Below are 27,836 nucleotides of genomic sequence, written 5' to 3' on the forward strand. Positions count from 1 at the left end.
TTTGATTTCTTGTTGGTGAGATATGACCCTTTGTTCTCCAGGGTTCATCAGGATCTCAGCCCCTACACACTAAGCTTATCTCATGTTCCGATAGCCTTTTACATCTTCAGAGCTTTAACTTCCTCTCATCTGACTTTGAGTTCTGTCTTTAGTTCTGGCCCAGGGATTTATTTCTTGTGATTTTGAATGTTTTCTTAGTATTTAAAAAGTTGTTAATGATCTCTCAGTTTTTCCATGTATTTGAAACAAGCAAAGCCCTTGCCTGTCATCTCAGCTCACCATGTTGGTTGCAAACCTTATTACCACAGTCCTATTAAAGAATTTTAAGATATTTTAGTCACCAAATTGCAATCCCTGATTTCTGCAGAACTTTAGATGTTAAGTATTAATTCAGTGAATGGGTGCTCTGCAGATCCCTCTCCGAGATGCCATGAACCTGAGTAACCACATTTTTGTAGTGTAGCATAGTCTCATCCGCGGCTACCTCCTTACTTGTAGATCACTTTCTGTGCATGTCTCAGAGTCAGTCAGTTAGGTTCTAGATTTTTACATGGCATATGAACCCAACCTGTAAAATTGGTGATCTGAGGCCTGTTGATTGCCATTATTTTCAGATACTCAGAAATACAGACCTTGTTTTCACATACCTAGTAAATAATGTTACAATAGTGTTACATCATTACATCTTGATGTTGACACTAGTAAAGAAAGGTTACTTCTATTTATTTATCTTTCACTGAAGAAAGAAATTAAATTTCAGTAGTCCAAATTAAATCCCTTCTTTGTAACTTTGCTCTTGCTTTTTTTTTTAACCTCTCTTGTAATTTGCTACTTCCAGGGTAGAGATTTGCATTCTTATTTTGTTGTAATAAAAGAGTGTCCTTTTTGTTTGGATGCTCTGGATCTATCACTTTCCCTTTTGCTAACAAATGGAGCGGGACTAAGAAGCCCTGTGACAAGTCTTCACCAGGAGGAATCGGACGCCCTGGAAAGAAGCCTACCTGGTGTCTGCTTTTGTTGCAGAATGAGACTCTGGAAACATGCCAGAATAGTCTTCGGAGGGACTTTAGTCCATTTTCCCTTCCCTATACTCCACATGAAGAGGATTAGGATGCTGGGGATAGGTCAGAAGGGGTCCCATGTGTGTCTGAAAGACAGGCTTTGCCTCTGAGAAAGATGAGAAGAATGTATCATCCTCAGGGCAGGAGGCACAGCACCTCTGCTAAAGGAAGAGCGGTGGCGGGGGCGGGCGGAGGAAATGCCCCAGCCAGACTGGGGAAGCTTAAGACCTATCTTATGTGAGCAGCCTCCGGAAGGGAAAGGAGAAAAGCATGCAACTTTATGGGGCCTCATTTTGAAACCAAAGCAAAAGGACTTGTTTTTCCAGGTTCTTGGACACTTGCTCATTTATGCAAACCTGAAATTGTCCTCGGGAGGAGTGAACTCCGCTGACCTTCCTTTGCACAAAAGGCCACAAAAATCAGTGCAAGATGAAACCAATAGAGTTCTAAAGGAATGACTTGGCATATTTATTTCAGAGTCATGAGATAGGTCAGTTTGTTGTTTGTCTCTGTAGCTTCTAGACCTTTCTGTTATGAATATATACTAAGGAAAAGAAAACAGCAACATATACTATTGAATATTGTATTTATTTTTATTTTTGATTTTGAGACGGAGTCTTACTCTTGTTGCCCAGGCTGGAGTGCAATAGCGCTATCTCGGCTCACTGCAGCCTCTGCCTCCTGAATTCAAGCAATTCTCCTGCCTCGACCTCTTGAGTAGCTGGGATTACAGGCGCCCACCACCACACCCAGCTAATTTTTGTATTTTTAGTGGAGACAGGTTTTCACCATGTTGGCCAGGCTAGTCTCGAACTCCTGACCTGAGGTGATCTGCCCGCCTCTTTGGTGTAATCCCAAAGTGCTGGGATTACAGGCGTGAGACAGCGCGCCCTGCCTGAATATTTTGTAGATGATGCTTTGTTAAAGGAATATCTAGACTTTTTAGTCTGTCTCTTTTGATTTTATGGAAAATACTTAAGTCCATGGGATTCCATTTGTTTTCTCACCTAAATTCTTTCCCAGGAGTGTCCAAGTTTTGGGAAAGTTGACCCCCCTCTCCCAGAGTACAATAAAATTCTGCAAAGAGCTTAAGTTACATATTAGTTATTTGGAACTGAATACCAATAAATCTAACATGACTTGGCTAACTGGAAATCAGACATACCTGCTGCCATCCTATCCTTGTGACTCGGGCTTGGTTAGGGGTAAAGAGGATTTCCTGTTGTTTTTGAACAAGAAATAGTAGCTTTTTGTTTTGAAATCACTGATCCTCACACCGCAGGATCCAGTTTAAGCAAGTAAGCAGGATGCAGTTTAAAGACGCCTCCTTTTTTTGAGGGAAAAGGTGTAGTTAAAAGGAGATGGGGTGACCAGAGCCAATTAATAGGTAGAGACTGTATTTGCTATACTCCTAATACTGTGTTGACTTCCCTGGGGTATTGAGAAAAGTTACATATTGCCCTCAATGCTTATATCTCATCTGTGGATGTGACCAAAGGTGATAACTATATCATTTAGAATCAATTTATGTGATATAGCAGTTTAGAGGAGAGGAAGGCTGGTAAAGATGTGTGCAGTGAGTAAAGCCCAGGAGAACACAATTTCCAAAGCATCTTCCTCCAACAGGACACAGTGGTCTGGGGAGGAATGCAATTCAGATCAAGTTGTTGGCAGATCAGGCATGGGACTGCAGGTCTTCTGGGTGGGATTTGAAGGACACATTAAATGGGACATTACGGAGGGATCTAATGAACTGGGATCAAATGAGAAGGGCCTAGGGGAGTGCATATGCTAATGAGAACAAAGAGTGTGTTCATAAGAAGAAGTTACATTTATTTTACTTATTTTATTTTTTATTTTTATGTATTTATTTATTTATTTTTTTGAGGCAGAGTTTCGCTCCTGTCACCCAGGCTGGAGTACGATGCTACGATCTCGGCTCACTGCAATCTCCACTTCCCAGATTCAAGTGCTTCTCCTGCATCAGCCTCCCACAGGCGCCTGCCACCACGCCTGGCTAATTTTTTGTATTTTTAGTAGAGACGGGGTTTCACCATGTTGGCCAGGCTGGTCTTGAGCTCCTGACCTCAGGTGGTCCGCCCACCTCAGCCTCCCAAAGTGCTGGGATTACAGGGGTGAGCCACTGCGCCCGGCCAGAAGTTACATTTATTACCGTTAAGTTATTAGCACTTATATAGGCACTGTTCTGAGCACTTAATGTGTATACTTTTATTCTTCACTACAACTCTGTTACATAGATGCAACTATTATCACTCAATGACAGGAAACTGAGGCACACAGGAGCTATAGAAGCAACTTATTTGTGCCTATACAGACAATGGTGAAGCTGAGATTTGAACCCAGGCCTTTTGGCTCCAGAGTCTGTGCTTTTAACCACACTGTGTGCCTGCTTCAGTATATGAGAGAGGACTGGGAGTGGGGTGACAAGCAAGAGAAGTTGTTGGGGAGAGAGGAAGTTCCAAGGTCAGGATTGCAGTGGAGCGGGTCCTAGGGCTACAACGTTCATTTGGTGGCCACATGGAGGAGTTGGTGGTATAGAGGGTAGTGACAAGTCAACCAAATCAGGCAAGTCCTGGAACCAGGATGGCGAAAATAATAGTCCAGAGCCCTTACTCTGTGCTGGGCACTGGGGATAGAGCAGTGAAGAGGTAGATGAGGTCTCCGCTCCTGTAGTACTTCTGTTTGTTCTAGTGATGGAGACAGGTGGTAGGAAAGCCTTCCCAGTAGAGGAGATAATTGTGGATTGTGGTACCTGCTATGGAGGAATGAAGAGTGTGATGGAGGGATACTGGGCATGGCCCACATTATGTTGGGTGACCAGGGAAGGTGTCCCCGAAGAAGCGATGCTTGAGCTGCAATCTGAAGCATAGGGAAAGCCCAGTCTATGAAGAGCCGCGAAAAGCCCATTACAGACCAAGGGGTATGGACTGTTTAAGGAATGGCAAGGAGCCAGGGTGGCCAGAGCATAGCAAGTGTGGTGGGACCTGGTGGGAGATGAGGTTGGAGAAGGCGGCCTGGTCAAATCAGAATGGAGGGCTTTGGTAAGGAGTTTTCAGCTGTTTCCTAAGAGCAGTGGGGAGCCACTGAAGGTTCAGTAGGTGCAGGGCATCTAGGGAGCTAAATGGATGTGCCTGTTTGATCAGGGAGGGGCAGGGAGGTGGCGAGAGCAGCGTGCAGACAGCACATTTAGGAGGCTTCTCCCCTGTCTGGAAGCTTAAAGGTTTGAATCACGGCTAACATGGCTTTTCTGCCTGGGAAACAGCAAGCTGCACCTCAAAGCTTCTTAGTGGTCAAGTTGTGATCAGAGTTCACAACAACAAGACTTCACACCCACCTTTTAGCCATTGACTGCCCATTTATACCTGACTCTACAGAGAGAGAAAAACCAAGGCGTATGAACTTAAAAGATTAAGCAATTTTTATTTGTTTGTTATTATAGGTATGGGAATTTGTAAAACAGTTACTTTATAGGTAGTGGATGCTTTTGATATTAGGAGCAGAAAACCCTTTATTGGATGATTTTCTCCTTCCCAAGATGGAGACTCAAAATGGAGATACAATTAATTGCCCACTCAATGCCCATATCTTGTTTCATTGTTGCTCATAGAGCCATAGTTTAATTCAGGGCGGTGTGGAGATCAGCCTCGTCAGTAAATTGTGATGATTAAGCCAATATGCCAACCCTGAACCCTGATTTTCCAGCATTCCTTGTAGCGGATGTGGCCCTGTGACCTACTTCTGGCCAGTAAGACCTGAGAATAAGTCCACTAGGATGGGGGCGAGGTTGCTGGGAAAGCATTTATTGTCTTTATAAAGCCTGACAAATGAGCTTGTCCGTACCCTTCCTTGCTTTCCCATTCTTTCTGCCTTGAATGATGATGAGGTGCCTGGATGTACAGCAGTCTTCATGTCACCATGAGGTGACAACCATGAAGGAAAGTCCAAGAGCCACAGAGATACCTGCCTTGAAGTTGTTTTCAAACCAACACCTGCAGCCCTGGGCTTTCCAACTCCTTTGTATTTGTTGAATTCACTGTTAGTTAGGTTTTCTGATACTTAAAGCTGAATAGACTGTTAAATGAAGCAGATATGAAGACGCAGATGTTATGAGTCTTTTCCTCAGTATTGTGACAGCCTCATACATGTCCTTGATATTCAGTATCACGTTTATCTTGTGTGAAAACAGTCTTTGAAAAGAAAGCTCTAACTTGTATTAAAAGTTGTTCACAGTTCAAAGTGATGAGTTGTGGAGTTGGAAATGTAATTTTCAAAATAAATGAACTCCTCTGTGTGAACTTGCTGTAGCAAGTACCATGGAGACATACTTCATGGGCAGTATCTTCCTTATGGCCTTTTTTATGATGGTCTTAGTTTTCTGGTGAACTACATTGTGTGTATTTATGGCTTTATAGGAGATTATAGCAGTACTAGGGGTAATAGCATAAATAGTCTGATTTCTTGAAAATGTTAAGCTCCAACAGGCTTTATTGGATTTCAAGGTAATGGTATTATTAAATTTTCTGCCACTTTTCAAACTTCTTGTGGCTGAGTTCCAAGCTGCTGCCTTTAAGAAACTTGGGGGCTGGTTCTGCTCATTTATGGAAAACAGTTATCCCGGGGGCCGGGCGCGGTGGCTCACGCCTGTAATCGCAGCACTTTGGGAGGCCGAGACGGGCGGATCACGAGGTCAGGAGATCGAGACCATGGTGAAACCCTGTCTCTACAAAAAATACAAAAATTAGCCGGGCACGCTGGTGGGCGCCTGTAGTCCCAGCTACTTGGGAGGCTGAGGCAGGAGAATGGTGTGAACCCAGGAGGCGGAGCTTGCAGTGAGCCGAGATCCTGCCACTGCACTCCAGCCTGGGCAACAGAGTGAGACTCTGTCTCAAAAAAAAAAAAAAAAGTTATCCCGGAATTGCTATATTGAGGGGCGGGGAGAAGTAATTTGAACTGTTTTTTTTTTTTTTTTTTCACTGTCTTGGATTTGGGTATAACACTCGGAATTACTTTCCATATGGAAGGTAGAAATGGCTCTGCAATATGTATCATGGAGATAATATAAGGTATTAAATGAAAACTGTCTTCTCTAGTTTATTGGGAAAAAAACTAGAAGTCACAGGGTCATCAGATTGTAAAGAGAAAAGAATTTTGCGTATCACATAGTAAAATTTCACTTTTTTCCCTAGCCTTGGAGACTTGAGACCTGAAACACTTTGAGTTATTCATTTAAAAAATAAAAATATGTGCAGTTACCCTGTGTATCCTCTTCTTTAATGAAAAATTGTTCCAACTGGGCGCAGTGGTTCACGCCTATAATCCCAGCACTTAGGGAGGCCAAGATGGGTGGATCACTTGAGATCAGGAGTTTGAGACCAGCCTGGCCAACATGGTGAAACCCCATGTCTACCAAAAATATAAAAAATTAACCCAGTGCTGGGATTACAGGTATGACCTACCATGCCTGGCCCAAGTGAGATTTTATTTGGTAACCAGTGAAAAGCTTAAGAATACTCATGTTGGTGACAGTTAACACTTACACAGCAATTACTGTGTGCCATCACCATTCTGAGTGCTTTACACACACACTCCTATTTAATTCCCACAACACACATTTGGTATAGATATTCTCATTATTTGGGTGCCTGTAATCCCAGCTACTCAGGAGGCTGAGGCAGGAGAATCGCTTGAACCCAGGAGGCAGAGGTTGCAGTGAGCTGAGATCATGCCACTGCACTCCAGCTGGGTGACAGAGAGAGACTCTGTCCCAAAAAAAAGAAAGAAAGAAAGAAAGAAAAATTGTCCCGAAGGAACAGGAAACACTGTATAACCCCAAGAACCTTGACAAGAAGACTTTTTAAGTCACTTGTTTAAACTACCTCATTTTATCGAGAATAGAGGTTACTCCTTTAAGGTAGAACAGCCAATTAGCCCTTGGGCAGGTAGGAACAAGACCACAGAAACGGTTAGGTATATTGACATCCTCAGTGCTGTTGCTGGAATTAATGATGGCAGTATCTTAAGTGGGATCAGTGCTTGATCTTGTCTCTGAGAGCCGTGAGGGTTTGACAGACACTGATACGACACGGGGTGTCCCAGGCAGAACAAACGGAAGAGGCTTGTAAGTGGGAGATGTTTAGTAGCTTCAGTATAGAGTGAGACACTGGTGTGGTGCCCTGCTTGAGATCAGGTAGCAGAAGAATGGCTTATGTCCATGCAGATTAGGGACAAGTTGGGGTTAGTTTGACCCATTTGGGACAGAATGTAGAGAGCTGTAAGAGCCCATCAGTGAAGTGAGATTTTGTTTTGGTATGTATATGTGTGTGTGTGTATGTATGTATGTATGTATGTATTTTTGTACTGACAAGGTCTCGCTATGTTGCCCAGGCTGATCTCCAACTCCTGTCCTCAAGTGTCCTCAAGTGATCCTCCTTCCTTAGCCTCTAAAAGTGCTGAGATTACAGGCATGACCTACCATGCCTGGCGCAAGTGAGATTTTATTTGGTAACCAGTGGAAAGCTTTAATAATACTCATGTTGGTGACAGTTAACACTTATATAGCAATTACTGTGTGCCATCACCATTCTGAGTGCTTTACACACACTCTCCTATTTAATTCCCACAACAGACGTTTGGTATAGATATTCTCATTATCTCCATTTTACAGTGGAGGAAACGGAGGTTAGCTGACTTACCTAAAGAGACACTCAGAGGAAGCAGTGGAGATGGAATTCAAACCTGGGTGGCCCAGCCCCAGGGTCCTAGCTGTTGATAGCCTGGAGCTAAAGGTGGTAGATGCTCTTAGGAAGGTGGCTCTGCAGGAGAATACAGTTGGATTGGCATGAGGGCAGACAGGTGATCAGAATATGGACTGTAGGCCTTCGGGATGGTTAATAAGAGCCTGGCCTAGATGGTGACCATGGAAATGAAAGGATGAGAATTCACATGTTACTAGCTTCAGAGGATGGATTAGTGCCAGGTTTCTGACTGGTCATGGGGCCAGGGAAGGATGGAGTCAGAAATGTCTGGGATATTGCTTGCTTGTCCACCTAACCCAATTAGGGAAGTTGAGAGAAGATTTGATGGGAGAGCAATGATTTATTTTTACAGAGCCCTGTTTTCCTACCTTATGACCAACTAGTGCAGTGGTTCTTAACCTGGGACTCTGGAGAAAACCGTCTAGAAAAGAGATGCACGTAAGTGTGTCCTAACAGATTTCTGTGAGTTTTTGGACTCTGCCAAGCTCACACTTTGTTTTAGCATGGCCTTGGGCCCACAGAAGGTCTCCAGTGTTTTGAGGCAGTTTGTGGCTGAGGCACTTAGAATTCTATGGTGGCTTGTCCTCTTCCCAGCTTAAGAATCTGTGGGTGTGAGCTCAGGAGGAGGGGATGGGTGTGTGTCTGCATTTTAGAGACCCGCCTTTGTTTTAGCTTCCCTGGCCCTGATTCCTGACTTCCGCTTTCCTTCCTGCCCTTAAGTTCTGTTGAGGAAAGCAGGAGACTGTAGCTGGTGAAAGAGGAGGTCCTTGGTGTTTCTTTGTGAGCTCACATCCTGTGTTGAGGGAAACACCCTGTTCCTGGTGGCGGCCTCCGGGATCAATTCTTCCTGCTGCTGCCTTTCTGAGAAATGTGACCCTGGCCAGGTATGTCTTCTTGGAGGCTTCTAAATGCAGGTCCCAGCTGAAGGACTGAGAAGGAACAGCAGGTTGTTCCAGGATAAGTAGCTGATACCTTTGTGGAAAAAAAAAATCCTGATGTGGATGAGAGAACGTAGAGCCTCACAATTGGACTTCTGTTTCATGACCATTTCTCCCTCTCTCCCCTTCTTCTCCTTCCATTCCTTCTCCCTCCCTCTTCTTTATTTTTTATTAGAAGAGTTGCTAATTGTGCATGGTTAGTAACTGTGACTATACCTATTTTTATCTTCGACTATGGTTTTCAGTCTTGATTTTTCAGGGAAAGGTAACATTGACAAGTTGCAGGAGCATTGGGGATTTGTGGAATTTGTAGGAATGGCTACATAGGGAAGATGAAGGGAACTAGAAGTCTTGGCTACCCCTGTCCTCCAACCCCTTAAAAACCTCTGGAAAAACAGTATGCATGTGTGGGTTTGAATCCTGCTTCAGTCACCAGCAGAATGTCCATGCATGTGCCAGTTCCCTAATCTCTCATCTGTAAAATGGGGATGGTGATATTTACTTCTTTCCAAAGGGTGTTGTGATACACAAATGAGGCAGCATATGTGAAGAAATTCTAAGCATCTCTCTTATCTCCTTGTTCCCGTCTAATTAAAAGTTTCTGTATTGTACGTTGGAATGATCCCAGAAATACTAGGAGAGAGGGAGAATCTAAGTGCTATGTTAAATTGCTTTTTGTGTGTTTATTCCATTTCTACATAGTAACCATGTGAGGTAAATATTTTTATTTTTTGAGAGGAGAGAACTGAGGTTCAGAGAGGTTTAAAACAAAATAGCTTCACCACCTGCTACATATGTGGCAGTTATTTACTATCTTGCTGCCTGTTACCACATCTATAAAATGAGGATAATAATAGTTTTCTCTCCACAGAGTGGTTGTGAGGATTGAAGTGATTGATATATTAGCAATTACAGGGTGAGTGTCTCTTATACAAGATGTTTGGGACCAGAAGTATTTTGGATTTCATATTTTTGTTTTTGGATTTTGCAGTATTTGCATTATACTTACCAGTTGAACATCCCAAATCCAAAACTCCAAAATCTGAAATGCTCCAAAATCTAAACTTTTGGAGCACTGACATGATGCTCAAAGGAAACACTCGTTGGAGCCTTTTGGATTTCAGATTTTTGGATTTGGGATGCTCAACTAGTGTTATCATTAAGAAAACTGCCAAATGTCTTCTAGGCCACTGTTTGGTGAAATCTGGAATTGGTCATATGTATAATGTGTTGAAATGGGATTTCACTATAATTTTCTAAACTAAGAGTGGATTTGGTTTTCGTACAGAAGGATTGAGGAAGTGATGTTAGACGTATCATGAAAACTTCAAAGGATTTAGAGAATGTGAGGAAAAAAGAAGAGATCCAGGGATAATTAGGAGGCAGGTCCAACGGTAAGCTCTGTGTTGCTGTTGAGATGTGGTTGAAGAGAAACCATTACCTGGTTCCTTGGTTATGATACCTTCTCTTGGAACCATCAGATCAGAGATAGATAAACTGAGCGAATGAGGTCTTTGGAGTCTCCATGTTAACAGCTTCATCCCACTTTCTACTTCCTGAAGGAGGCAGTGGAGTAGAACGTTAAACTAAGGATTCTGGGATCATTAGACCAGGATTGGAGCCTGGGCTCTGCTGCTTTTCAGCTTCCCAATGTTATGCAAGTTTTCTTAACCTTGCTACAGCTTGGTGTCCTTCTGTGTGAAACGAGGAGCATCATGGTGCCAATGTTCTAGGATTTGTGTGAGAAATGAAAGGGATCATGAATACTCTTTGTATTTAGCCCAAAGGATGCCCTCAACAAATGTTAGATACTTAATATTTCCTGGGGCCCTATCCCTGTGGGGTTTGGTTAGGCCCCATAGGCAAGCCACAAGTGGCAATATTTGGGGGCAGTAGCCTTTCTGTATAAATCCTGACCATGACCATAAAAGACTCATGCCTCCTATCCCTGTTTCAGTTAACAATCTCTGGCATAGAATCTTTGAGTTTCCTTTGAGACACTATTATCTGCCTCTCTTTTCTCTCAAAAAGCATCTTAGAGCTTGTAGGAGAACAGAAATGGAGTATCGAGTATCTTACAGTTGGAGGAGAAAAGAAATTTTTTTCATCTTCTACTGGGTTCAAAACACCTCATTCCCCTTACTCCAATTTTTAATTTGCTGCACAATGAGACCTTTATATCTGGCAATGGAGCTATTTAAACAAAATTACATTATAAACCAACAATTTTGCAATTCTGCTCTGTAGTATACAGATATTTTCCTCTTTATCTCAACTGTTCTCACTACCAAGGCAGGCTAGGGGAATGAATGACGAGTTTCTCTAAGAAAAATTAACAGGTAACAAAAGTGAACCAGGTTCCTCAGAATCACAGATCAAGAACACAAATCGCATGTGTCCTCACTCCCCACTCCAGTGCTCTTTCAGAAAGGCCATGTTACCCCTCAGCCTTCTTTCCCACCCCTGTGAATAAAGCCTGCCAGGGGTTGCATCCTACCTGGGAGGCAGCTGCCCTTGGGACAGCTTCCCTTGCTGATGTAGACTTTATCAAATAACCTGTGTCAGCCTCATGGGGAACCATGAAATCCTTTCAAAAACTCATGCATTCTACTTCAGAGGAAAAAAAAAATCTTCTTGGCCAATTTAGCAAGATCCTTGCTCCTTAGTTTCCTTTAATTATCTTGATTTTTTTTTTTTTTTTTTAAACTGGAGAAGACCATCTGCTTTATGAGGCAGTTCATCTCTTATGTTTTCTCTAATAGGTCTTTGAAGGCCCGGTTAAGCAAATTAAGGCTTCATCTCATTCTTGTTTGGGATCATTTTGTTTGGTGATTGTAAGTCACTGCCACTGGCATATCTTGGTTATATATTTGAGATACCTTGCAGTGTAGATTTTACAAAGAGATGTTATCTTTGTTCCATGAATTACAGGCACTGTGAGCCATTTTCCATATAGTGCCAAACTACACAGCAGGATTCTTTGCTTTTTAAATTCCTTCCTCTCACTACAAGAAGTCCTATTAACATGTTTTCTGAGCTATAGAGTAAAATCTGTCAAATATAGCATGGAAAGCAGATGGGTGGTTGCTGTCGTCCTTTTCACAAACTCTAAACCTAATCTTTCTTAGTAAAACTCAGCTTTGTCACCTTCTTTTACCCCATAGTTTTCATTTACATATAGAAGACATATGTGAGGGAGAGGGCATTTCTTTATTGATTTTTTTAAAGATACTGGGTATCTATATACCCAGCTTCATGTACAACCCTTTTTTTTTTCCAAATTAAAAATCTTTTTCTCTGAATATAAAAATGTTTTATGCTCATTATGAAAAAACTTAGAAAAATAACAACTTATAAAGTATCAGAAGACCGTTTTCTAAATCCTGTCACCCAGAGATACCACTATGAACATTTTGATGAACTCTTCTATTCATTCCTTTAGCAGTGATTTATTGAACATCTGCAATGTGCCAGGCACTAGGAATATACTGATGAATGAAACAGACATAGTCTCTGCCCTCATGCAGGGAGAGAGAGAAAGACATTAAATAAATTATAGAAATTATATAAATATGAAATTTTATAAAAGTACAGAACACTAATAAGGTTAAATACCATATAAACTATTTTTTAAGAAAGAAATAGAGTAAAATCCCTACTGACAATGAAAACATGCGAGAAGACGTGCTCAATTAAAAAGCATTAAAACCATAATATTCTACTTCAGAATAATTAAAAGAGATTATTACAAAATTATACAGGAGATGAAAGAACAGCATAAATCTGAATTAGCAAAACTCAGAGACAAGGAGACAGAACTCAAGAAAGAATTAGAAATTTTTTAAAAATCGTTTAAAAAATAAATTCTAAATTGGAAGGAGCACAAAATCAACTAAATACCACAAATATTGCCCTAAGAGAAATAATAGAGGGTGAAAAGGAGGAAAAAGTTAAAAATCCAAAGGAAATGAAGAAGTAAAATTTGGGAAAAGTTGACAAATATTGAAGATAGACAAAGCAGCTCCAACATACAGATAATAGGAGAGGAGAAAACCAAAGCAAAGGTGTGGTACAAATGATATATTTTAAGAAAAGTTTTCTGGAAAAAAAAACTGAAACTACGTTTTGAAAGAGAAAATCATGTATTTTAGAATATCACCTTAGAACAACCAATACCAAGATATTCTAATAAAACTATTGGGTTAAAAAGAAGAAAGAAAAAGTCCTTTGGGCATCTCGACAAAAAAGGGAAAAACAGTAATAGAGAATTAGATTGTTCTTAGACTTTTTGACAGAAACTCTTATGCTGAAAGAAAATACATACCTAAGGTATTCAAAGGAAAGAAAATGTGAGCCAATATTTTTATATCTAGCAAAATTGACCTTCAAGCATAGAGAACACAAACTTATGAACATGCAAAAAAATCAGTGGAGGAAATATTGCTCCTCATGAGCTCCTCCTAAGGAATCTTCTACAGAGTGAGCTTCAAACAACAAAAATAACTAGAAAGATGTAAGATGAGCTTGGGACATCTCAAGATAATAAATAGGTAGCAAGGAAGCTATCAAAGATTATTAGGGCGTGTCACAATGACTTAGGAGCCAACTTGAAGAGGCTCCTACTGGCCAAAAATAAAATTGCAAATATGTTTAAATCCATGAGGTTATGATATGAAAAAAAAAAATTATTGGTTCTGCAGTATGAAAAAAAGGTTAATGGAGCACCAATTCATCATCTTGAAAGTAGTTAGGAAAGAATCAGCTTCTTTCTTACATGAACATGAACTGTACCACTGGAAAACCAAGTGGTAGATGAAGGAAAACATCTCCTAAAATTTTTCCACCCAGTAGATGAAAATGAAATTAAATAATTGGAATATCACTATTTTCCAACCCCTGTGGATTTAGGGGATTTAGGCATTGAATAACAATGGCTGCTAACATCAGAAATGAATGAAAACCAGATACCATGTGCTTCCTAATGAAAGATCATACCACCACAGACTGAATTTCAGTCTGTTCAAACCTCTGAATCTAGCTCCAATTTGCAGGAAATTGAGAGGATGGAGAAACGAGTTAAACATGCACCGCCAAAATTCATACTGTGGAAACTTCATACCTCAGACAGCCCAGATTCTTTAACAAATTAATTGTAAGGAAAAGAAAAGGATAGAGGCTATACAGATTAAATGTTACTTAAAAGACATCAAAAGTTTAAAAATAGACAACACTTATGCTGAGTAGGATTGTACACTTGGGTAACAGAATCATAAAGAAATGCCAGGAACTGATTACCATGATTACCATAAATTCAAGAGTTTGTTTACTTTGGAGGAAGGGAAAGTCATGGATGGCCTTCTACGGTAACAAGCGAAAGCTGTGTTTTGATTAAGGTGGTAGTTATGAGTGTTTTCTTTATAATAAGCTATTTGTTTTGTGTGGTTCTCTTAATCTGTGTTTTATTTTACCATAAAAAGATTTAAAAATATTTTTATAAAAGAATGACAGTATACGTACTGCCTTTCTCCCAACTTTTATTACAAGAAGTTTCAAACAGAAAAATGGAAAGCATTGTGTAGGGAATGCCTATATACTCATCATACTGTTTTACAGTTAGTTTTTTTCATTTAGTATTATTTAGTAAATATCTTTCTGTGCAATTAAATACAGAAGCATCCTCACTTTTAGCTGATGCATAGTATTCATTGTAGGATGTGATCCTTTATTTAATCAGTTTCCTAATGATGGACATTTAACTTGTTTTTGATTTTTTTCTGATAGAAATAATGTTGCTTATTTGTCCTTACAATAAATACCTATAATTTGCTTTGTCACAGCATATTCTAATATGCAAAGTATAAATGCTCATGTGCTGTGAATGAACAGTTAGCAGTAGAGACTAAAGATGCAGGCTAGATTAATCAAGACAGCCCTCTGTGACCTAGGGAGGACATAAACCTCAAAGAAAAGACTAAAAAATAGATTCCCCCCTGCAGGATCCTCAAATAGCATTATACCTTTCCTGGATCAATTTAGGTTTCATCCCATAGCTCTTCTACAGCCTCATTTGGTTGTTGTGGGTATAACCAGTGTATCATTTATGTATTGCCACAATTAATGCTGCATAATGAAGCACCCCAAAATTCAGTGGCTTAAACTGTAGCCATTAGTATTTTTGGGATGGCTGAGTGGTTCTTCTTGTAGTCTCTGCTGAGCTCACTCGTGTGGCTACAGTTAGCTGCAGGGGTAGTAGACAGATCTGCTGATCTTTGCAGCGGTCTTTCACGTGCTTAATGGTTGGCTGGCTTAGGGTGGTCAAAAATAGCCTTGGACCAAGAAGATTTAGCCATCCTACCTAAGTCTCCCAACACCCTTCCAACAGGCCTAGGCATGTTCTCATGGCAGTAGCACAGATCCTGTCTTTTTCAGGAGAGTAGAAATGGATCCATACATTCTGAGCTTCTGTGTCATCCCATTTGCTAACATCCAGTTGGCCAAAATAAGTAACACAACTGAGACCAGAGCCAGGGGAAAGAGATTGCAAGGTTACAGAGCAGAGGGCAAGGATGCAGAGAGGCTGTTGATTGGGGTCATTAACTTAGTCCTTTATAGTTGTCCAATAGCATATTTTAAATTGGCACATCTTAGAAGCATTAAACATTGCAGTTATTTCTAAATTGCAGATGTTAATGCCTTTGGAATATGAAAGTTGGGGATCAGGCCAGGCACGGTGGCTCACGCCTGTAATCCTAGCACTTTGGGAGGCCGAGGGAGGCAGATCACGAGATCAGGAGATCAAGGCCATCCTGGCCAACATGATGAAACCCTGTCTCTACTAAAAATACAAAAATTAGCCAGGTGTGGTGGCACATGCCTGTAGTCCCAGCTACTCAGGAGGCTGAGGCAAGAGAATTGGTTGAATGCAGGAGGCAGAGGCTGTAGTGAGCTGAGATCGCGCCACTGCACTCCAGCCTGGGTAACAGAGTGAGACTCTGTCTCAAAAAAATTAAAAAAAGAAAGTTGGGGATCAGGTATATTTGTGGGGGAAGCATAAAACTTTTGCTTCATTGAAAAAATTTCTGATTAAGTGTTATAAAGATAACTCTTAAATGGAAAAATCTACATTTAATGTTATGTCTTGAAAATACTTCTTTTCCAGTTGTTGGTGTTTTCCCCTGGGATACATTTCAGAAAATAGGGTTTTTTTTTTCTGTCTTTGCATGTTTTTCTTTGTTTGATAGTGTTCTTGGAACTGGTTTCGAAATCTCACTTGGAGAACACAGAATGGAGTAAGATAAAGAGCTAGGATCATAAATCAATGTCTTTAAGTATTTTTGCGAAAGATAAAGAAATTAGTGATAGGATTAGTTCTTGGACCTTTACTGCCACAACTTTTTTCTCTCTGTTTTAGACTATATAAGTAGTAAATTTTAGATCTCTCAAAGTTGTGATTTTTAACAGCAAGTATGCAGTGACCAGCTCTGTGAATGACAAAAAAATTATTACCAGTAATGGTTAATGTCCCAAAAATGTAAGAAATTCAAGTTTATTCCCATAGAGTACAATGTTATATGCCAATTCAGTGTGTACACTTCTGTGCAGAAATAAAAACACTGGAATAAAGTTTTGCATTACATGTACTTACTATATACTCCACATTATGCATGCATTACAGGACTATGCACATTTTACTTGTTTAACCGAAACTGCATGTATTGCACTAAGCAGGCAATTTAAAGGATTTTTGTTTTAAAGTAGTCAACTGTTGTTGAATTTTGGTTTATTTTCTGACTTTAAAACCCACCCCCAAAGTGAGTTAAAATTTCACACATGTAGCCGGGCATGGTGGCTCATGCTTGTAATCCAGCACTTTGAGAGGCTGAGGCGGGCAGATCACGAGGTCGGGAGATCAAGACCATCCTGGCTAACACGGTGAAATCCTGTCTATACTAAAAATACAAAAAATTAGCCAGGCATGGTGGAGGGCGCCTGTAGTCTCAGCTACTCAGGAGGCTGAGGCAGGAGAATGGCATAAACCCGGGAGGCGGAGCTTGTAATGAGCTGAGATCACGCCACTGCACTCCAGTCTGCAAGAGCGAGACTCTGTCTAAAAAAAAAAAAAAAAAATTAAATTCACATGTGTTCTCAAGTATGCTTTATTTTGCTTTTCTGAGCTACAAGCAACGAGAGGACTCAGGTTTTGCCTGCCAGCAGTTGACAGCCCCCTTTGTTTTTAGTTGCCATGTACATCAGAATGTTGGACACAAACTTCAAAAGAACCCTAATAATGTGGTGAGAATTGTCTTGTGGCATTAATTAATTTAGGCTATTTGAGTCAACTTCAAGAGAAGAGTCCAAAAAACATGGTGTAGCGGTTTTGAGCCTCATTTTTAGAGGTGAACAGCTGATGCCAGCTCCATCACTTGCCTCTGGTGGGATCTTTGGCATGTTACCTAACCCTCTGCTTCCGTTTCTTAATCTGTAAAACTGACATAATAACCGTATCGTTTTCATAGGGTTGCTGGCGGTGATAAGTGAGATAATCCTTATCAAGTACCTACTTAGCACAATGCCTGGCACATAATAAGCATTCAATAAATGCTATATAGCGTTAATACTTCGGAAGGACCCGAGTCATCTGATAGAAGTACTTCGTTTTATAGATCTGGAAATAAGGCTTAGTTCTCCAGGGGAAAATGTTTAAAACCTTAAAGTAAGAGGGAATCAGTATGTATTTGTAGATAGATCTAATCCTGGAATGCAGTGTCTACTTTAAAAGTATTCATCACTAATATAATCCTGTAGATTTTCGAGAGCATCTGCCGACAGTTTTTCTGACAGCCTTTCCTCTGCTTGGCAGGTTATGATGATGATTTCACTAATGTCAGAAAGATAATTTTCTATATAATTACAGTTTTTAGCTCCATTCTTGGACTCAGCCTACTATTTGTGAATGTTTTCACAAGAAATCAGCATAAGGCAGAGAAAGGATACAGAGGATGTGAACTACCAAAATTTACTGGGTACTTACTTAAGCCAGGTATACAAAGATCTCCAGGACACTGCTTTTGGTCCAGAAAGCTTACAGCCTAGTTGAGGAAACAAGCGTGGGTAAGAAAAAAAATAACAACAATAATAGCAGTGAGTTTTTTTTTTTTTTGAAACAAGGTCTCACCAGTTGTTTCACAACTCACTGCAGCATTGAACGCCTGGGCTCAAGCAATCCTCTTGCTTCAGCCTCCCAAGTAACTAAGACTGCAGGCATCTGCCACCATGCCCAGTTAGTTTTTAAATTTTTTTGTGGAGATGGGGCTCTCACTATGTTGCCCAGGCTGGTCTTGAATTCTTGGCCTCAAGCAATCCGCCTGCCTAGGCGTCTGAAAGTGCTGGGATTTATAAGCGTGGACCACTGCATCTGGCCTTAATTAGCATTTACTGAACGCTTAGGATGTGCTAGACACTAAGCAAAGCAAACAAGCAGCCTATGATACCCCATTCTGTTGTCATAGTAATTGTCAGATTGATGGTAACCACAATTTACAGTCCAACAAGACAGTCGAATAGGCTTCCAGACATTAAGTATTGGTTCAAGATCATATAGGATTTAAGTGTCAAATGAGTTAAGAGGAAGAGATAACTCTGGGCCAAGGTCATAATTTTCAAAGTTGGGGTTTGGGGGTGGCTAGAACTCCCACTAGGGGAGTGTGGAAGGGGCCCACTATTTGAATCGGGTGGAGACCAGGGATGATAAATGTCTTGCAGTACTTAGGACTACCCTGTACAACAAAGATTGTCTTACTCTGCAGAGCTTTTAAATACCCTAGCAAATATTCGTGTAGTTAAAGACATTTTTGTATAATTATCTGACCGTAGAAATTCTAAACTTGGTTTTAATATACACTATGTGTTCCAGAAGTGAAAACTCCTTCTCATTTAAAGACAAGTGTATTTAATATTTTTTGGAATATTCCAAAGAGTTGTTCGGCATTTTGCAATTGATGTTATTGGCAGCAGTGCACATCATGTCTGAGTTGTCAATACAACACATGCCTTTTTCAGTCTGCATTTATAGCTGTTGCACTAACAATGGTTCTACACATAGGTGAGTGTCTGATACCTGTTTGTTATGACTGCTGGAATAGTCATGCCAGAGAATTTGCTTATTGAAATGTTTCCCTCCTTTTATTCCCCCTTTTCTAGAATTTATGTGTTCAGATAGGTTATATTATCTGTGAATATCACTTTAGGATAATAAAGGGGTTATTATAAGCTATTTGTATAGAAAGGGAGTATTGGGTTTTATAGCATTGCACTGAGTTTCTAGGGAAGTAGCTATTTGAAGGTAAAGAGGATAAATGAGAGATTCTAGAATCAGTTGGGTCTTAGATTGTTAGTGGTTGAAACAACTTAATTCTGGAGATTTTAGATAAGGTGGTGATTGTGACCAGAGCAATGTTTATCTGGCATCATAGATCTGCAATAGATCCGGGATGGTGTATGGGGAGGAATTAGACTGGCTGTCGGGGGAGGAGTTATGGGACTGTGCAGTACTATTTTAAAAATGGGTTGGACAAAGAGCTAGGCACATTGAGAAGGAGGAATCGGTCAGACTTGTTTGGCAGTATTTGGGGAACATAGGTAAAATGGAATTGTTTGTCTGATTTTTATTTAAATCTTTCGTTCCTCTTCAGAATTATGTAAAGGTACATAGCATCTTTTACTGAATCAAATTACAAGAGGGCATTTTATCTATCTGTCTGTTTGTCTGTCTGTCTGCTTAGTGGTGCTTTTGTGATTTGGGGTTGCAAGCTCTCTCTCTGGTCCTGTCAGATATTTATTGATCCCTAGTACCATTATCTGAAGGCACATCAGCATTAAGAATTTTTATTAACGGGACATGTGAAAACACTGCTAGAAGGAAACTATTGTTGCTAGACTGTTTCACTTAGGTAGCTTTATGCTTTGCCCCAAAATCACAACTGTATTCTCAGTGCAGAACTTGGAGTGACCTGCCATTTGTCCCCAACAACTCTGAACTCAGTATGTGATTTTTATGGAAACAAGGGCTCTCCTCTCAATGCTGACAAAATCTCTAGCATTACAGCTGAAGTAGCGTATCCACCAGTCTTTGCTTTTATGGAAAAGTACATAATATTTTGATTAGGGTAAAGTTTTTTTGTTTTTTTGGGTTTTTTTTTTTTTTTTTTTTTTAGACAGAGTCCTACTCTGTCACCCAGGCTGGAGTACAGCGGTGTGATCTCGGCTCACTGCAACCTCTGCTTCCCGGGTTCAAGCAGTTCTCCTGCCTCAGCCGCCTGAGCAGCTGGGACTATAGGCGTGTGCCACCACACTGGCTAATTTTTTTATTTTTTGTAGAGACGGAATTTTACCATATTGGCCAGGCTGACCTTGAACTCTTGACCTCATAATCCACCCACCTCGGCCTCCCAAAGTGCTGTGGTTATAGGCGTGAGCCATTGCACCCGGCCTAGGGTAAAGTTTTGAATCTGTCTACATTCTCTAGATCAGGGCTTCGCCAGTAGAAATAAAATGCAAGCCACGTATGTAATTTAAAATTTTCTAGTACCACATTCTTTAAAAAGGTGAAATTATTTTTAACATGTTTTATTTAACTTAATATAACCAAACTATTATCGTTTCAACATGCAATCGATATTATAAAATTATTAGACATTGTACATTTTTTCCACGCCAAGTATTCACAATCAGCATGCATTTTACGCTCACGGAAATCAACTTGGATGCAATATTCATTGGAAATACTTGACCTGTATTTAAATTTCATAAAATTTAGAGTTGAAGAAAGACTCACCTACCTAAGAAGTTCCAAACCTACTTAAATGTTTTCCAATAAGAGTCAAATATCAGCTTATAAATTTATATTTAAATTAATTGTAGTTAAATAAATTCAGTTGTCAGTTGCACTACTTTTTAAGTATTCAATAGCTTGTAGGTACTAGTAGGTAGGGACTGTATTGGACAGCACAGTTGTATATTGTTCTTAAAAGCCATGCATTTGTATAGTGTTTTCCTATTTTCTAAGTGCTGCTTTGATATCTTCTCAGGTTATTGTTTATGTAGAATTAGTCCATGCCCCTAAGTTCCTCTCAGAAACTGTTTTATTAGATGAGATTCATTCATCAAAGATATAAGTGCCTAGGGGAAAAAGTTCTGCATGTTTGTGCCTCATCCCCAGGGCCAGGAAATGCCTTGCACATTCTAGGTGTTTAATAAGTGTTTATCTACCTAAATCCCAGTTGGTCCTCAAATGGCACCTTAAATTTGACTTTCTCAGGAAAGCATTTCCTGACCCTCCAATCTGGCCTGTGGTTGTTTTGTTGCATTTTCTCTTATATCTAAGTTATTTTCCTCCAAAACTTATTTATGCTGTGAGTAACTTTGTGATTAATATCCATCTTTCCAACAACTAGGCTATAAGTTCCGTAAGAGGGGAAATGTGTTTTTTACTCACTAAAGTATCCCTTACTCCTAGCATAATGCATGGCACATGGCAGGTATGAAATAAATATGGGTCAGATAGTAACTTAGAGCTATTTATAATATGAAGTCGTTAGCAGAATGTCTAATTCTTAACTTTATAGATGTTGGTTTGTTTGGTAAGGGAAACAGGAATATTTTATTTTAAGGATTATATACACTAAGGACAGTCATCCCTCGGTATTTGAGGCAGATTGGTTCCAAGACTCCCTTCAGATACCAAAATCTGGGGATGCTCAAGCCCCTTAAATAAAGTGGGGTAGTGTTTGCATAGAATCGATGCAACATCCTCTTGTATACTTTTTATTTTTTAATTTTTTTTTAGAGATAGGGTCTCACTCTGTTGTCCAGGCTGGAATACAGTGGTGCAATCATAGCTTACTGCAGCCTTGACTTCCTGGGCTCAAGTGATCCTCCCACCTCAGCATGCTGAGTAGCTGGGATACAAGTGTGTGCCACCCCACCCAGCTAATTTTTGTATGTTTTGTAGAGACAGGGTCTCACTCTGTTGCCCAGGCTGGTCCCAAACTCGTGGGCTCAGGTGGTCCGTCCCCCTCCATCTCACAGTGTGCATGAGCCGCTGTACCTGCCCCTTCCGTATACCTTAAATCACCTCTAGATTACTGATAATACAATATAAATGCTATGTAAATAGTTTTGCTGTACTGTACTGTTTAAGCAATAATGACAAGGATAAAAAAGTCTGTACATGTTCAGTACAGAGGCAACCATCACAGGCCTAACTTTCTGATCCTCACTTGGATGTATGTATGGATGTGGAACCCGAGGATACAGAGGGCCAACTGTATGCAGATTCTTAGTTTTTGTGCAAGCCTTTTCAGAATGCTCACACTAGTATGCCTTTTTTTTTTTTTTTTTAACTTTCTCTTTACTGGTATTCATTTTCTTGAGTAGCTATTCATCTCTTTCTCTGCATAGCATTTAAAGTGCACTGAAGACAAAAACTAGAATTTAAGAAAAGGAAAATGGAATTGTGAAATATGTTTAAGGAACTGAGCAGAAAGTTATAGGGCAAAGACAGAGGAACACAGAGGAGGCATCACTTGCTGTTTCAGGACATTTTCGAATAAACCCACCCTTTTAATTATACCAGAGTAATGAGCCTTACCCACAGTTTGTGAAAATATAATTAAAAATGTATCTTGGCTCAGTAGACCAGGTTGTCAGGTCATTATCAGAATCATAAAGTTGGAAGTGATGCCCATTAAAGGTTTCTAGTTTGGAAAGGTTAGATTAGAATTAAGTTTTTACAAATATAAAGGTTTTTCAATTTAAGTTATGCTTTAGAAAACCTCTAGCATTTGATTATTTTTCTTTTAACTTTTCATAGAAGTGTAATACACATACAGAAATGTGCACGTAAGAGTACAGCCTGATGAATTTCCACATCTTGATGAAAAAAACATGACATTCCCAGTGTCCCAGAAGCAACCCTCTTGCTACTTCCCTACCCCACCCCCGATAATCCTGATATCAATCCATTTTTCCTGTTTTTGTACTTCATATAAATAGAATCATACAGTATCTGTATTTGACTTAATATAACATATTATCATTCTGAGTGACATTCCTGATACCAACTCATTGAAAACAAGGTCCATTTTCAGTTTTCCTTGTTATGTATCATTTTGGTAAACTGGCAGCTTACCAATGTTTCTAGATCTTTATATTCCTTTAAGAAATTTTCCATGTAAATGCATGTGCATCTGAGTATATGCCTAGGTGTGTGTGTGCACATGTATTTATATGTGTATGCTTTTTAAAAATGTTACTTAAATTAGAGCATGCTTTGCTATGCATATTAGTCACCTCTTGGTGATGCATCTTAAAACCCTTTCTGGCTGGGCCTGGTGGCTTACGCCTGTAATCCCAGCACTTTGGGAGGCCAAGGTGGGCGGATCACTTTAGGTCAGGAGTTCAAGACCAACCTCGTCAACATGGTGAAACCCCGTTTCTACTAAAAATACAAAAATTAGCTGGGCGTGATGGTGCGCGCCTGTAATCCCAACTACTTGGGAGGCTGAGGCAGGAGAATCGTTTGAACCCTGGAGGCGGAGGTTACAGTGAACTGAGATCATGCTGCTACTGCCCTCCAGCCTGGGCGACAGAGCCAGACTACATCTCAAAAAAAAAAAAACCCAAAAAACCAGCAACCCCTTTTATATAGGCTCTTGTAGATCCACTTCATTTTTCCTAAAGGCAGCATGATATTTCATTGTGTGGATGTATCATCATCGAATGAACCAGCTGTGCACTGAAGAACAGCTAGGTGGTTACTGGCCTTTTGACTTTAGAAGAATAGAATCCACATGAGCTTGTCTGTGAAATAAATTATTAGAAGTGGAATTGCCAAGCAGTGGGATCCATGCATTCAAAACTTGCTCAGATATTTGTAAATGGCTCTCCAAAGAATTTTGCCAGCTTTTACTCCCACCAGCAAGGTTTGAAACTTCCTGTTTCCAGTATCCTGTCCTTAGATTGTGGTATTATCTGGCTTATTAATCTTTCCAGTCTGATATAGGAAATCCAGTTAGACATTGTTATTTAAATTGATATTTTCTTAAGTTCTAAGTGCAGCTAGTGATTTATGTTTATTCAACATTTGTATTTCTCTTGGGGCTTGTTTCTTTCCTTATTCTCCTACAAGCTTGTTCATATTTTTCTTAATGGTTTCAAGGAACTCTTTCTATATGAAGGAAGTTAACCCTTTTATGTCATCTGTGGTGGTAATTTTTTCTTTGGTCTGTTTTTTGTTTTTATCGTGTTTATAGTCACATTTTTTCTAAACAGATGATTTTAATTTTTACGTGGCAAAATGTACCAATTTTTTTTTTCTGTAGGGGTGCTGAATTTTGTGTGTGTGTGTGTGTGTGAGCGTTTCATGAGAAAAAACATTGAACACTTGAGACAGAAAGGTAGGTTAGGCCTACCATGAAAAAAAACCCTCAATAAATGTTTGTGGGAAATGTGGCTGAGTAGGAATTCAAGTTTCAATCAAAAGTGGTGTGACGAACTATAAACGAACAAAAATGTGGACATTGTCTGCCAAAATTTGTTTAGTGTATGTAACAGCTTTTGGAGAGATTTTCACTGCTATGCTTTTCTTTTATGCTTTGTTATTTGGGGTTTTAATTTCTCAAATAATCCCTTTTTTTTAGATTTCAAATTATAACCTATTTCCTGCACCATTGCTGACGCCCAGTGATCCATGTCAGAAGTACTTCCAGGTCAGATACATTTTCATGTATTTCAATGCAGAGAAGCAGTTGAATATTCAAACTTAAAAAAAAAGAGATAATGTTTAATGTTAAACTTATGATTTGCTAAAATAACATGTTTTTGAATTTCATTGTTCTTCACTAATGTAATAGAAAAATGAATCTTTAAAATCAAGTAGAAGAATTAGTTGGACTTAACCATATTTGTGTAATAATTGCATGAATACTTATAATGTAAAAATATTTTAGTTGACTGTGACAGGAGCTTAAAAATGTCAAATTTTACCATCTAGCATTGTATATTACAACCTGGGTACTACTGAAATGTGAACAAAGGAGTAGGTGTTGGTGTTGAGTCTCTCAATCTGCATCTTATTAATAGCTTGTAGAGTTTGCTTAGACAGAAACCCCCCCCACCCCCAATACTGAATATATTCTTCTCCTTGGGTCTAATCAGCAGATTAATTTCAGGTCTTAGGAAAACGACCTTAATTTTACTGTACGTCCCTTTTTTGGTCTCATGATAGATGCTAGTCTACACACAACATGGTGTGGGATTTAATCCCTAGCCTCACAGTTACGTAATAAGGAAAAAGCAATTGCAGTGACATTTCAAATTAAACATCATATAGGACTTCAAGTGACAGATAGATCTGGATAGATTTCATATTTATTAGGGCACATATTGCTCTGCAAGTTCTGAGTTTTTAAATAAGTAGATTTAAACCATTGGCAAATAGATACTAATGTCCCTAAATTCTAAACTTATTATTAAATATAATCAAGCTGCTGTCTCCTTTATATGACATTTTTCATGTTACATTTCAACAAAGAACTAAAATAAAACGTAGTAAACACTAAGCTCATAGAGGTATATGAGAGGCAAGAAATATTCTTTTATAAAAAGCAGCCAAAAACTATGACAAACCTGAGTTCACAAAGGAAAGTCAGTGTCTTAGAGCTGATTTTTAGAAGCCATCTAATCATAATAGTGTGATGATTTGGGGAGGGTATGGATTTTGTCAATGCGTATTTTATCAAAACATATTGAATAGATATATTAGTTATGGAAAAATCAAGAAAAATACATATGTTCTTTAGAAAATAGATTTTAAATGTTGAGAATAATTCCCTTTAGGGATCCTTTAAATTTTAAAATCATATTTTTATGAGATAGATTATTAATAGATAAGATTATTATTATAGTCTTATCTTCAAGGTACACTAGTATGAAAACAGTAAAATAAAGCTGGCAAGTGTATAAAATGAAATGTATTCCTCTAAGTGAAGGTAGACTAATCAAATAACTTCTAGAAATTTCCTGTTCTTGATACATTTTGTTATGCTGATGTTTTCATTGTTCATGGTGGTGCTCAAACAGCTTTATTCTTTGGCGGTTATGTAAGAGATACTGAAACAGTTATCTAGCCTGGTTTTTAAATAACAGCTACTAGTCTCATGCATCGGTATGACATATAACACATTTTACAAGGAAAGAGGTATTCTTAGTTCAGTGGAAAATCCTATTCCAGCCGTTTTTTCACTTGAAAATTCAAATGGCGACTGGTGAGAGAGGGTCTGGACTAGTAAGTGGTGTTAGGTTTGCCTTCAGCTCCTTTTTCTAACTCTAGGGAGCTGTGACTACAGGGACATCTTTTAAAAACAAACATGCCAGAATTTATTTATTTATATATTTATTTATTTGTTTAAATTTTTTTTGAGACAGAGTCTTGCTCTGACACCCAGGCTGGAGTGCAGTGGCACAATCTTGGTTCACTGCAACCTTTGTCTCCCAGGTTCAAGCGATTCTCCTGCCTCAGGCTCCCGAGTAGCTGGGATTACAAGCATGTGCCATGACGCCCGGCTAATTTTTGTAATTTTAGTAGAGACACGGGTTTCGCCACGTTGACCAGGCTGGTCTTGAACTCCTGGCCTCAAGTGATCTGCCAGCCTCGGCCTCCCAAAGTACTAGGATTACAGGCGTGAGTCACCATGCCCAGCCAAACATACCAGAATTTATACCATCATCTGCCTTTGAAATTCCTGTTGACCCTTCAGGATTCAGCTCCGGAGTCCCTTCTGAGCAGGTCTTAGCCCATGATATCAAGTAATTACCCTATTTCAAGGATCCTGTTATTGTTTAACTTTTTTTCCCTTTCAGAATAGATTTGGAGCCCAGCTTATCAGTAACTCAAGAAAATATGTGACATTTCTTTATAGCTCACCTACTTTTTTTTTCACCTGAACCAATATTCCAAAGCTGGATCATCATCAGGCTTGCCCATAAAAGTCTAGAGCTCTATTAAAAAAAAAAATAATAATCTTCGAAAGTCACTGAGACTTTACTAAAGAATGGAAACAGCTTAGAAATTGAGCAGGGAAGAAGAGAGCTAGATGTGGTGGTGCATACCTGTAGCCCCAGCTACTTGGGAGTCTGAGGCAGCAGGAGAATCGCTGGAGCCCAGGAATTTGAGGCTGTAGTGCATGATGACTGTGCCTGTGAATGCACTCCAGCCTGAGCAACATAGTGAGACCCTGTCCCTGTCCCTTAAATTAAAAAAGAAATTGAGCAGAGAAAATGTCCTTGGAATATAATTTCCAAAGTTGACTATTCCGAAGGTCTTAATTCTTACTTGAATACACACATTCTGCTTGTGCTTCCTAAATAACTGATCATCACATCTGCCAGGTGTGATGTTGGGAATGGCAAGCTTTCCCCCATCTGGAATGCCTTTTTCTTTCTTGTCTGCTGCTGGGCTCCTTTCCACCCTTCAAGATCCAACTCAGCTCTTTTTTTCTTTTTTTTTGAGGCAAAGTCTAGCTCTGTTGCCCAGGCTAGAGTTCAGTGGTACGATCTTGGCTCACTGCAACTTTTGCCTCCTGGGTTCAAGTGATTCTCCTGCCTCAGGCTCCGGAGTAGCTGGGGCTACTCGGTACAGGTGCGTGCCACCATGCCCGGCTAATTTTTTGTATTTTTAGTAGAGACGGGATTTCACTGTGTTAGCCGGGATGGCCTTGATCTCCGGACCTCGTGGTCCGCCTGCCTCAGCCTCCCAAAGTGCTGGGATTACAGGCGTGAGCCACCGCGCCCGGTCAGCTCTTCTTTTTGTGGGAAGCGTTCCTTGAACCTCTCTCCTCATCCCTAACATGGTGTTCCATAAGACCCTCTGCCAACTTCAGCCATTGTTAGTTTGTGTAATAACATATCCTTTCTCACTGCCAAATCTGATTTTCTTTTTTAGAAAATAACATTTCTTTTTTTTTATAATCAACAAATAAAACATGTATATGTTTATTGTGTAC

The 27,836-nt window shown here is 39.7% G+C and overlaps 1 protein-coding gene across 18 annotated transcripts in view; it reads left to right on the top strand.

Annotated features, from left to right (window-relative positions):
* Positions 1-27,836, top strand: part of APBB2 (amyloid beta precursor protein binding family B member 2) — a 402,192-nt gene that overhangs the window by 155,758 nt on the left and 218,598 nt on the right. For 17 of the 18 annotated variants that reach the window (XM_031664637.1, XM_031664627.1, XM_031664630.1 and 14 more), the window contains one exon: positions 24,474-24,542. In XM_031664637.1, the coding sequence (XP_031520497.1) occupies positions 24,524-24,542 (19 nt within the window). In that variant the 5' untranslated portion in view covers positions 24,474-24,523. Of the gene's footprint in view, positions 1-6,481; positions 8,722-24,473; positions 24,543-27,836 lie in introns of those variants that run through there. The other variant, XM_009206717.4, reaches the window with a different exon arrangement.

The sequence above is a fragment of the Papio anubis genome, chromosome 3, assembly GCF_008728515.1.
Source record: "Papio anubis isolate 15944 chromosome 3, Panubis1.0, whole genome shotgun sequence".
In the NCBI taxonomy this organism is placed as follows: domain Eukaryota; kingdom Metazoa; phylum Chordata; class Mammalia; order Primates; family Cercopithecidae; genus Papio; species Papio anubis.